Source organism: Neofelis nebulosa, chromosome 4, assembly GCF_028018385.1.
Source record: "Neofelis nebulosa isolate mNeoNeb1 chromosome 4, mNeoNeb1.pri, whole genome shotgun sequence".
Classification (NCBI taxonomy): Eukaryota; Metazoa; Chordata; class Mammalia; order Carnivora; family Felidae; genus Neofelis; species Neofelis nebulosa.
This window is the reverse complement of record NC_080785.1, coordinates 58,149,634-58,162,636: the sequence shown is the minus strand read 5'-3', so window position 1 is coordinate 58,162,636 and position 13,003 is coordinate 58,149,634. Positions and strand designations below refer to the sequence as shown.

At 34.2% G+C, this 13,003-nt stretch overlaps 1 protein-coding gene across 11 annotated transcripts in view; it reads left to right on the top strand.

Annotated features, from left to right (window-relative positions):
- The window catches only part of HDAC9 (histone deacetylase 9), a 938,649-nt gene that overhangs the window by 736,010 nt on the left and 189,636 nt on the right, over nt 1–13,003 (top strand). For all 11 annotated transcript variants that reach the window (XR_009260421.1, XM_058724883.1, XM_058724881.1 and 8 more), the window contains 4 exons: nt 2,296–2,351; nt 2,596–2,683; nt 8,366–8,485; nt 8,802–8,899. Coding sequence is in view for 10 of the 11 variants with exons in the window: in XM_058724883.1 (XP_058580866.1) it covers nt 2,296–2,351; nt 2,596–2,683; nt 8,366–8,485; nt 8,802–8,899 (362 nt within the window). In the remaining variant the exon portion in view is untranslated. The remainder of the gene's footprint in view (nt 1–2,295; nt 2,352–2,595; nt 2,684–8,365; nt 8,486–8,801; nt 8,900–13,003) is intronic.

The following is a 13,003-nucleotide window of genomic DNA, read 5'->3' as shown; positions in this document are numbered from 1 at the left end:
GTAATATTTGTATATAATACTTTCTAAAATCCTTTCTTCTGAGTCATTGTTCATATTTTTCCTCTTGCCTGGAATACCCTTTAAATAATTTCTTTACCTTTGTGAACACAGCTCTTCCTGGAAGACCAATTCAAATCTATCTCTTAACTTTCTCTTTGGTTTATTTTTTTTTCATTATGAAATAATTAATGTTTGTTGTAAAAACATTTGGAAAAGATATGAAATTATAAATTTAAACTAACCCACATGATACCGTCACTCAGATATATCATAGTGTATCTATTATTTTTAACACTAATATTTCCAAAGTTGATGTCTTCCTGTTCTACTTAATATTCGTAATAACATTTTAATGACTGTATAATATTCCATGGTATAGATGTACCATGGTTCATTTAAGCATTCTTCTAATATTACCTAACTTAGATAATTCCCATTTTTTCCTGTTGTAAATAAAACATTATCTTTTATATAAATATTTGTCTACAAAGTTAATAACACCTTTAGGGCAAAAATCCTTTAAATATATTAGTAATTCAAAGGGTAAATGTTTTTAAAAGGCTCTGAATCTATAAAGATGGATTATTTTCCAGAAAGGCTATATTATCTTCTTCTAAGCAGCATTTTTGAGGGTATAAAGTACCATTGCATTGTCAGTATAGAGTACTGCAAAAAATTCCAATGTCTTGGGTCAAAAAATGTTTTTCTGTTAGGATTTAGTTTGCTTTTATTTGATAATTTAGTTGAATATTTTTTCATATTGATCACTGAATTTTTTCTTCTTTGTAGCCCTTTACCTGTAAAACATACTAATTTTAATTGAATTGTCAAAGATTATTAGTATTGTGAATCCAGTTACAGAAATTCATTACATGCTAATTACATTGCCGTGTATCATATTTGTTATTTTCATCCTGTTTTTCCAAACAGGATGTTTGCACTTATCATAATATGTACTTAATAATCTATCCCCAGAAGTCCAATAGCACACTAAAGCCTTATTCTACAATCTTAAAATTTCTGTCTCTTTAGTGTTGACTATTCATTAATAGTTTCTCTCATATTAGTCTTTTATTGCCAGACCGATAGTAAGTACCTTAAGAACAATAATAGGAAGTATGTTTATCATCATGTCTACATTTGTAATTGATATTGATTTGACTCCTAATTTGCTTCTGAGATTATCATTATCTATATGCTTATCAAAATATATAGCAAATTAGCTCATTGTATGTTGGTTACCATAATGTTCTAGAATATTTATGTAAATTTATGTATATTTAAAGTCCTAAGGAATAAATTATTTGTCTTGATACTATCTTTATGACTGCAGTAAGATTTGGAAAAAAAAATCCCTGGGGTGTATTAAAATTATTTCAAAAGTTTTAGGTTTCTATATTAAAAAAATATCTTTGAGCATGTTACTTGAATCATACTTAAGTGAAAGGTGGTGTGAACCATCTGATGAATGATTTTTTTTTCACATCAAGCAACCCAATTTTTCTGAGCATGCTGGCTTTGTAAGGATTTATAGTTCCTTGCCTTCATGCTGGAGTTACTTCAGCTTTCCGTGATGCATTCCAACTAATCTGGAGGTTAAGGCATTCCTTGATCATGGATAGATCTGATTGCTACTCAGCCCTGGAATTCTTTATAAAATTCCAGAATGTGGGCTAGAAATTGACTTAGGGAATCCAATAAAGTTGCAAGTCTTGGCAGTCATCCAAGCTAAATTTATAGACTGGAAGAAATATGGGCTTTCCATTGTTCTCTTTTTCACCTTTCTGGCGTTTCTTTTGTGTGTATGTGAGTGTGTGAGTATAAATTTATCATTTTGCTGACAATGGAATGGAAATAACCATTAAGAGAATCCGGCTAAAGAATTTTCACTTTGGATCTTCCCTGGTCTTTCAAAATTTTGACCCAAACCTGCACGAAGAGTGAATTTCTTCTCCCTCTGTACAATGTTGTTGTCATAAAATAAGAAGTTGTTCTTGAAAATGAATCATGCTAGGGTAACAGCTGACCTGCATATTTGCCAGTTAGGTACAACTCCCAAATCCCTGTTCTTCCCCTGGCTCAGTGGGAGCCTTCTTTTTGAGACATGATCTGAGAAAATGTGATCATATATATTGTTTCTGTTCACTCTATGAAATGACAATAGGGGCAAGAAAACAGGCTCTGAAATCTCTTACAGACTTGAATCTTTTCATGTGTGCCTGATGCTCTGTAGAACATGGAGATCCAAGCCATCCTCCCATATCTGATCACTGAAAACCTGTCTTGTTTTTACAGAATGGGTTTGCTGTTGTAAGGCCCCCAGGCCATCATGCTGAAGAATCCACAGCCATGTAAGTACCAGGGACTGTTGCCCATCTCCAAGCGCCACGGTTCCTGGCGGTCACCTGCCCCGTGCATGTCTCTGAAGCCTCTAATTGTTAGCAGATGGACTGAAAAATCTTGCAAGGTACTCCTAGAAGCAGATTTATGGCTTCAGAGATCATATAGCATTTTAAAAAATGCTCTGAACATTATTTATAATGGTTTTCCTGGCTGATTTGCTTTCTTATTTCTCTGTTCTTCTCTATTCCGCAGGGGGTTCTGCTTTTTTAATTCAGTTGCAATTACCGCCAAATACTTGAGAGACCAACTAAATATAAGCAAGATATTGATTGTAGATCTGGTATGTATTCCTGGCCAGAGCTGCATTTTCACTGACTTTAGATAAAAGGGAATGAATTTGTATTTCTCTGTTACGTTGTCTTGCTTTTAGCACTTGCAAACAACATCCTTTGAATGTGGAAACTCATTAAATTCAGGATTGCAGTTCTGAAACCATAAACATTCACGTTTCACTTTCATGGTGTTAACTGCAATTTAATGAGAAGAAGGCGCAGATCAGGGCAACTTTTATGATCCTTAAATGAATTGATACTTCCACAGTTAAAATAACCCAACAGAACCTGAATTTACTTTTCCCTGCAGAATATAGACTTTAAATAGTCAGATGTGCTGGAAAGAATGCTGTTGCTTTGGTAACCAATTGGCCACTTCCCCTGGTTAGCAATCATGTTGCTTGTTGTGCAACAGTGGTATTATTAAAACAAGTCAGCATGTCATTCTTTCTGAAAGATCTCAGATCATGTATGCCAGTTTGGGATGACTCCCGGCAGGAACCTTGAGTGATTAAAAGTCAGAGGCATTAGATTAGTCTTGCATTTTAACGTGATGCATTCTTACACAATAGAGTTATAATTTGTTTAACAAATGGTTTGTTTAAATGCAGATGACACTTGGCATGTTGTCTATAGTATATTCATGAATAATGAGCTGGAGATCTGCCCCATACAAAAGGCCAGCCCAGGAAAGGGCGAAAGAAAACTGACTGGTGATTTATGAGCCCCGTTTTCGGTTTGCCTCCAGTTCACGAGGAGGTGTAATAGGTTGTCTGACAAAGCATAGACAGGAAATGAACCCTGGCATCCAAAGCGAACCTGCTACATCTGCACTTAATTAATTTTTGCAGGTGATAAAAGATTTAAAGGCAAAATATGTTAAAAGTTTTTTTGAAGTGCAAGGCTTAATAGTCTAAATCTTGTTCATATCTGCACTCATAATTAAATCTTATTGGGAAGTCGTGGCCTCACCATCCAGCCCTCTGATTCAGTTAAACAAACACACTAAAGGGTTTTAGAAAGCATGAACAAAGCCATGTGAAGAAATACTTAGTTAAATTGAAATGAAGATAAAAGGAATGAAAGACTGATAACTGTTTTTAATGCTTGGTAGGAATGGATGTTTTCCGTGTACTGTATGATAGCCTCCCTAGAAGCACTTTGGTGCTGAAAATTTTCCATGTATTTTCCAAATATGCTTGAGTTTCACTGTAGGTCATAGTTCACCATTAAAGAAATGTGTTGAAGGTCTAGATATACTACAGCAGCAAGGTCTTAAAGGTCTTAAAATTTTACAAAAATGAGAACATCAATACCTCTATTCCCATGTACATACAAAATGACATTTTCAATAATTGATAATTATAGATTTACATGATTTATAACCTAGTAAATTTAAAAAGTAATATAATATGCTTCTAGTACCATAAAGATAAGCCAAAAACTTGATGAAGACCAAGGATTGTAGGAAAATTTTTCTAAGTTTTCTAAATTTGTCAAAATTATGCAGGAAGGAGATTGGTAAACTGTCCTATCCTTAAAAATTATTTTAGTGTTAATTTCTAAGGAATCTCTTCTATCATTTTATGGTTCTGTGAAGATAATCAATAACTGTTAAGGTCCCTTTGAAAACACATTTGTAATACCCAAACTCTAAAGTAATAAATTGTACAATAGACTTAAAAGCTAAAATGCCTTGCTTGTGATCGATACTTTGTACCTCATAGGATTGGTGTATAAAATTTTGCTTGTTTGAACATGTGATGCATATCTATATTAAATATCTAATGTTTATATTCTTATATATTAATATAAGACTACTCTAGATAATTCAATATGATTTGTAAAAATAAATTGTTTGGTAGCTCCAAGGAATGTCCTATAAGCTTACTGGCCTTTGATTATAAATTTGCTCTATTATTTAATCATAAAGGATACTAATTTCCCAGCAGGCTATAGTAGAGGAGAAGTTTCTGTTTCAGATCCTCCAAATATATGAGGTTCTATCCAAAGGGTTGCCTCTGAGATCACCACCAGCCCACATATTCTAACTTTCAAGTCTTCCAAATTCTGCAGCTGCAGGGATACTTTGAGGAAATTCCCTTGTTTTCTTCCAGCTGCCGAGAAGGAAGTTTTAAAGTGCCACGTGGCTCAGAGACATCCGTTCTCCCTGGCTGACAGGTCTATTCTGCAAGTTAGCAAAGGAGAAGTGAAGGTTCTTCAATGGTACAAGAATTTCATTCCTGCATATCTGAAGTTACTCACTTTAGGCTAATCAGTGTGAACTAGCTCCACAATTCTTGGGCCAACAGAGGGCAAAACTACTCCATTGTCCAGCAGCTAGTTTCATCATTTTTATATGCCTAGTAAATAGATAAATAGAGATCCAGAGCTCTACTTCACCTCCTATTTGGGGCCACAGGCAAATTCCGAGGCGTTGAGTATTTTGGGCAGGAATGATTCTAGTTGATCTTTGGAGCTTATTCATTCCAATTCTCCTTCTGGGGAAGATTCCAGAGACATTCAGAGTGGTGAGGAAAGGGAGCAGGTGCACTTGCTTTTCAACTCATAAGAAACTGTTCATTGTGTTCAGGGCATGAACCATCCTAGAAAGTAGGATTTGCTTCCCTGACTCAGGTAGCTTTTATGCAATGTGACTTTCAATTGAAAATAAAACATTTAGACTTTCTTCATTAAAAAGTCACTTCAAATGTCCCAAGATTTTGGGCAATTCTATTTTTAGTCAAGCACCACATTTGACAAGAGAATTGTCACAAGTGCCTGTTCTAAATAATTACAAGTGACATTAGCTGGTCAAATATATGATTTATTTAAAGCTGTTTAACATTATAATGAAAACACATTGGTCCTAAATCTTTATAGAAAATAAATTTTCATAATATATTTTAACAAGTAAAATATTGAAATGATTTTTCATCATTTCTCAGTAAATCCTAGTAAATTTTGAGGCATTTAATGATTCATTTCATCTCATTATTGTAGTAATTCCTCACAATCACCAATAGTTTTCTTATATTAGTCTAGCATATATTTGTTGCTGTGGAGAGAAAATATTCAGATCATACCTGAGTAGTAAGTACTTTTTATAAATATTTTACAGCAGGGAAAGTTGAAAAAGTATTCTCAAGGTTATATTATAAATTGTTGCCCCAAACAAAAGGCATATTTGGACTTGTCTTTATTCCTAAATAATACTTTGTGAATATGAACATGGGATCAAAAATTTATCCAAGTATTTTTAGAATGGGTTTGTGTATTTTAATTATATCTGTTGGATCCATATTATACTGTGGGCAAGATTAGATTTCTTATTCAGAAAAGTATGCAATAAGTACCCAACGCATTTTCAAGAGCAAATGATTTTATATATAAGACAATTTATCATCTTTTATTTGACCTTCTTAAATAAGCCTTTATAACATCACTAAAGAAACAAGAGTAATTAATGCCTTATTTTTCTGGTTTTCAAAATGTAGACCTATTTAGGGCCAGAACAATTTTTTCTTCCAATGCTGACTAAAACTTCTGTCATTGTAGTAATAATGCAAGCCTTCCTTCATTACTATTTTTCATAGTATTTTGTTTGCCCATCCTCTAGGTATCTAGTAGCAAATTAAAAAGACATTATGGTTTAGTTTCATTTTTGCTCACATAAAGGAAAATAGCTATACTATCTCTGCCTTACTTTTTTTTTTTTTTTGAACATTCACAAATCCCTGGATTAATATATTTTCACCAAGCTATATTTTCTCCTGATGTGTATGCCTTCAGCCACAAGTTTCTGGATGCATATTTTATGATTCCTTATATGATATATAATATCCCAATATTTTATGATTCCTTAATTGATTTTGGATATGTGTATAATATGAAAGGAGGAGATGATTAGTATATGTCTACACTGTGGATAGCAAGCTCAGTGCAGCCTTTCAGAAACCAACAAAGTGAGACCTTGATGGTATTTAGTGAGAGAGTTCTGGGCTGGAAGTTGAAGACAAGTTATATAAACCTCAATAAGGAGCAATGATGACCACCAGTCTTACTTCACACATTTGCTAAGAGGATCAAACTGGTAATTAATGTAAAGTGTAAGTTAATATATAATGGTTATGAGTTTGGCTTTGGGAGTAAGAAGTGGATTCAAGATCCAGTCTTGCAACTTTTCCTCTGTATAGTCTTAGTAAATTACTGAAACTCTCTGAACCTCAGTCTACTTATCTTTTAAATTAGGGATAATATCATATACCTCATATACTTGTTATATAATCCATTCAGACTAGTTAATATAAAGTGTCTGACACAAAAGTTGTAGGGGTCATTGTTGAAACTAGTAAGATTTTTACTGATACAAAATAAAGTACAATATAAGTACATAGTGACAAGTGACTAAAACTTTTTAAACAAAACTGGAAATTGTATATGTTGCACATGTAGCAGTAATATTATTTTGAATACAAATATATAAGTTATTCACTTTTGAGAGTTGTCTGTGTTATTTTGTTTGGAGATACTAGGAAGCATATTAATTGAGATTAACACTTGAGCTCTTCCAGTGAAGATAATTTAAAAAATGCTCTTAGTTTTCTTTTTCCCATTTCTTTTATCATTTCCAGCATGTATCTATCTCATAAAACAATAGAACCAAATAACTGTTACATTTTAAATCATTATCATATACAAATGTCCTAAGAATTTTTTTTCATTCATTTTAATGATATAAGCTGTTTTGTTTGTTTGTTTGTTTGTTTGTTTCTTTGTAGGAAGGGCAGTATGGTGTGGGGAAAGAAAAAAGAGAAGGAGGCTGGGGAAGAGAGCCATGATATAATATTAAAATTAGGCAGATTGGACAAGGTTGCATAAAGCTCCATGCCATCTTTCTGCGTTGGCCCAGATGATTTAATAGCTGATGAGCTCATGCTCCTGTGTCTTCGACTCTTGCCGTCACAATTTTACCAAAATAAAGTATGAAGTCCTTTTTGCATCTGGCATCTCTTTTGAAGTGATTCTAACTGCTGAGGGATTGCTAACTGAACTGAATGCTCCAAGAAAGCCAATTTACTCAGCTGGTTGCAAAGCCTTTGACCTTAATGGTGGGACTTGGCAAATCAATGCATACACGTATGTTTAGTGTTCTGTCAAGAATTGTGAAAATGCTCTGGAAGCCATAGATCCTTCTGCAAAATACTAGTTTGTAGTTTAAACATTAGTCTTTCTTCAGAGGCCAATGAGGCTAGTTAATTAAGCCTGAGGGGTTATGAACTGTTGGCAGTTAATAAGTCATAAAATTCCTCCATAAAACAGGATGCGAGATTCCATCACTGAAGCAAAGAGTACAAAGGGCCGGTGTATAAATATCTAATTGTACCAAAGGACTGGGCTTTCTCAGTGACTGCTCATCTGGAGTCTCCAGGGCATGTTCGCTGTGGTTTCCTGATTTTTAGAAGCCAGTTTAAAAAATGAGTGCATTAAAGGGTAATTTGCCTGAAAGGTTCAGGAAGTAAAGGGGGTGGTGTGGAAGCAAGCTGAATGGGAGAAAGAAAGGGGGACATAGTGAGAAGACAGAAAATGAGAAGGAGGGTGGGGTAGAAAGGGAACTAGAAATGAGAAAAGTTGTCTCCACGCAGAGTTAGACATGACTGTATTTGTCATCTGTTTTCTTTTCCCTGTAGGATGTTCACCATGGAAATGGTACACAGCAGGCCTTTTATGCTGACCCCAGCATCCTGTATATTTCACTCCATCGCTATGATGAAGGGAACTTTTTCCCTGGCAGTGGAGCCCCAAATGAGGTTCGGTTTATTTCTTTAGAGCCCCACTTTTATTTTTATCTTTCAGGTAATTGCATTGCATGATTACCCCTAATTTTCTTGTCCTTTGCTGGTGTTTTAAATTACACGAGATTACTGAATTGTCCCATGGGACCAAGAACCAGTGCAGAACAAGTGCATAACCCAGAGCACTGGTTGTCAAGCAAGGTTGGGCTGATTTGACATGTTGTTTGATGTTTATTTCGAGAGCTCACATGTGTTTGTTTTCCTCTCTTCTTGCTTTCTTCCCTGCACCCTCATCTGCCCACTGTGTTTTTTTTTTTTTTTTTCTTCCTAGGTTGGAACAGGGCTAGGAGAAGGATACAATATAAATATTGCCTGGACAGGTGGCCTTGATCCCCCCATGGGAGATATTGAGTACCTTGAAGCATTCAGGTTGGTACTTCTTTTTCTGAGAGTGGCAAATTAGAAAACAAATGTCCATTGAAACAACACGAATTGTAAAAGAGAAATGTAAGTTTTAAACAAGGGAAAGTGGCTAAAGGAGCCATTCCATCAAAGCTCTAAAAAATGTTTGGTTTAGGGGAACTGAATATTGCTACAAAGCCACATAAAGAATATGTGTAAGAAAAAAAGGTACATCAAAACCTAATTGTAGTTGTATAGGTATATGGCCAATGGCGTAGGCATGCTATCCCCTCTCTACAAAAAAGAAAAGGGAAAAATTTTATTAAGTAGTTCTGGAAACTTCTGCTTATTATAACATGTGATTTAGAATGGACGTTAGCGTATTAGATGCTCTGAAAAGTCCTTTGTTACCTACTTAATTTTGTTGAACAGGCATTTCCCAAATTTCATTGGACTACAGATTCCCTTTTGCACATAGCACCACTCAGCATTCTTGGTTCTGAGGAGCTAGCTCACTTTTGGAATTTTGGCCTAGGCAGTCTGATTTCATGGTAGAGTAAATGACTTTTCTCTTTCATAATATGTATATTTTCCCTCTCACATTAAAACATCAATTGATTCTCTGTATTTAAGAGTCTTTTATGGTTTGTCTCCCTCTCTGTTTGAAACTATTTTTTCCCCTTCCCTTTCCCCATTGTCCTCTGTTACGTCTCTCAAATCCTACATAGGAGTGAAAACATATGACATCTGTCTTTCTCTGACTGACTTATTTCACTTAGCATAATAACCTCCACTTCTATCCACGTTGTTGCAAATGGCAAGATTTCATTCTTTCTCATTGCCAAATAGTATTCCATTGTATATATAAACCACATCTCAAACTAAGGGGGGAGGGGCGGTTGGGGGGGAGCGGAAAATGGGTGATGGGCATTGAGGAGCACACTTGTTGAGACCAGCACTTGTATGTAAGTGATGTATCATGGGAATCTACTCCCAAAGCCAAGAGCACACTGTATACACTGTATGTTAGCCAACTTGACAACAAATTATATTTTAAAATATAAATTAAAAAAAATCAACTGATTAATTCATTGTTTTCAGTTTCTCTACAAAATGTAAGCAGTAATTGAAAGATATGTTTGTATATACATATTATGTTCTGCCATTTTCTCCTATAAAAAACTTTTAAAATTAATTCAAGCAAGAAATGCAATAAGTTAAAAGCTATCTTTTGGATATGGAGGTTTTTTTAAAAGACATTAATTCTCTGGTGTTGAAAATATACTATCAGTCCTTGTAAAGGACTATTTTAAGGAGAAATATCAAATTATGTCAATATTACCTCACTTGCAAGATTTTAGGAGATTTTAACCTATTGTTAATGCATGATTTGGGGGTGTTTTGTTTAGTGGAAAACAAAACAACTGCATAAGAAATCTTAGAAGCATTATTTTTAAATTAACCATTTATAAATTCCCAAGGCGAAAATCCTATTGATGATGTATTTGAAACTTAAGGATATAATAGGGAAATTTTTCCACAAGTTAAGTTTTAGTGAGTTTCTGCTGTCCTATATATCATGCATACTTCAATTTCTCATTTCAGTCATTTTTCATTTGCAAACAGGCCCAGGAAAATGAAAGAAAATATCTATTTTCAAAAAAATACATTAAAAATAAATATATTTAGGGGTGCCCAGGGTGGCTCAGTTAGTTGAGTGCCCAACTCTTGATTTCAGCTCAGGTCATGGTTCCAGGGTCATAAGATCAAGCCCCATGTTTGGCTCTGCACGGAGTGTGGAGCATGCTTACGATTCTCCCTCTCCCTCTGTCCCTCTCCTCTGCTCACTCTCTCTCTTTCTAAAATAAAATAAAATAAAATAATAAGTAAATTTGGTTTTGAGACACTAAGGACAATTCTACCCACATTCCAGATTTTTATTTTGGAAAAAATATATACCCTCAAATATCTATACTATTTACAGAAAAAAATAGCTGAAATAAGTTTATTTACTTAAAGACTGGGTTGCCTATAAAGATATTTTGGGTTAATTTATAATGACACTAAAAAATTGCATTAAGAAACTTCAGAAGTTTCACTGCTATGAATTCTGTTTACCTTTATTTGCAACTTACGAAACAGTATTAATATTTTAAAGGAACTCTAATGGGATAAACACTTTAATACATCACATAAGAATTTATTTGTTTACCAAGTTAACTTGGTAACTAGCATGATACATTTAATTGTCAACCTTACTATAGCAATGATTATATCCATTGATCTGCAATATGGAAAACTTAGTTTTTTTTATTATCATAATACTATTTGGGGTATTAAGGCTTTACCTAAAACGGATTATGCATACCCAGCAGGGAAAGAGAGTTTATATTTTGTACTACTTGTTCTCACATCACAAAGTGAATGGTGGGTAAGAATGTTTTCAAAGAACCCCTTTGGGGGCACCTGGGTGGCTCAGTTGGATAAGCATCTGACTTTGGCTCATGTCATGATCTCACTGTTGATGGGTTCCAGCCCAGAGTAGGGCTCTGTGCTGACAACTCAGAGCCTGGAGTCTGCTTTGGGTTCTATGTCTCCCTCTCTCTCTGCCCCTTCCCCACTCATGCTCTGGCTCTTTCTCAGAAAAATAATTAGTTAATTAATTAATTAATTAATTTAAAAAGTTGTTTGAATAACCCCTTTGAACACAACAATTTCATTAAATAATGTGAAAACAGATATTAAGTATACATTATTGTTTTTTGAATGAAATGGTAAGTGAATCAAGTGCTCTTGAAAGTGACTGAATGTCCTCAAGAGTGGTACTTTCTATTTGCCTGGAATGCGGACACTTTATATTAGTAAACTTTTCTAAACTTCCCAGTGCGGTCACCATACCTAAGCTTAGTTAGAGGAGAAGCAATATTACCTAGCTAGGCAGATGAAATGTAAAATTATAGCTTTTAAGGTTTATAGCTATTTAGAAACCAGATTTAAACCATAATAATTCTGTTAATTTTGAACTATACTAGGTCTCTTTGCCATTCAACTTGTATGACTAGAAGTACTTGTGAAATTGTTATAGAGGAATAAAGTAAATCATCTCTTCAAAAACATTCATAGAACACATATTGTGTACCAGGCACAGTGATGAGTACTTGGAATTTTGAGCGGACTTGCTCAAGGATCATAAAAGAAGTGATGCTTACTCTTCTAGAGAACAAATGTGCTTAGACGTAGAGGGGATAATATAGTGAACTATTCCTGAAGAGTTTCAGGAAAGGCTTCATCAAGTTTTGTTGGACCTGTGTTTTCAAGGATGAGTGAGTTTTCAAGGGGTAAAGCAATTGGAGTAGGGGGCACTTATACGAAGCAGAGAAAATAGACTGTGAAAACCATAGAGTCATGAAATGATCTTGCTCTGTTGGCTTAAGGGTTTAAGGGTGGGATTGCCTGGCAGGAATATGGATCATACTCCATAAACTGTTTTGTTGGCAAAGAATTGCCCATATGAATATACAAATTCCTTTCTAATCTGGAGTTTTAGTAAGATAAACTCCAAAAACAATTTTTGATGTAGTATTACTTTATAAGCATATACTTCTTAATACAACCCTTGTTTCCCGGTATTAAAACTGAAGATCTTTCTGGCATCCATTTGTGGGTGCAGTATATGAAGATGGAGGAAAAAGTAAATGGGGCCTTTTCTTTTTTTCTTAATTTTTAATTGTTAATCAATTTTTAATTGATAGTATCTTTGGAGGGAAAGCCTCTCTCTGTGAAGCTATAGGGAAATATAAGATGGCTGCTTGTTTTACCAATGTTTGTCACATAGATTATTCTTGTGGTTTCTATTATGTGCTTTTTCTATGGCAAAAAGAATATTGCAGGCAAATGAAAAAATTTCATGTTTTCTATAAGCTTTAAAATAAATTTAAAAGTTAAATTGAATATGTAAATTAGTTCACATAACTAGTTATTTCTTCCATGTAGTTATTGTTCATCCCTAAAAAATCGAAGGATATATTTAAGATTTTTCATAACTTTAAAAAATATCCAATAATATCAGATATCTTTTATGTTGAACTAAAGTGTATTCCAAGGCTACCATTTTATAAAATAATTATGGCT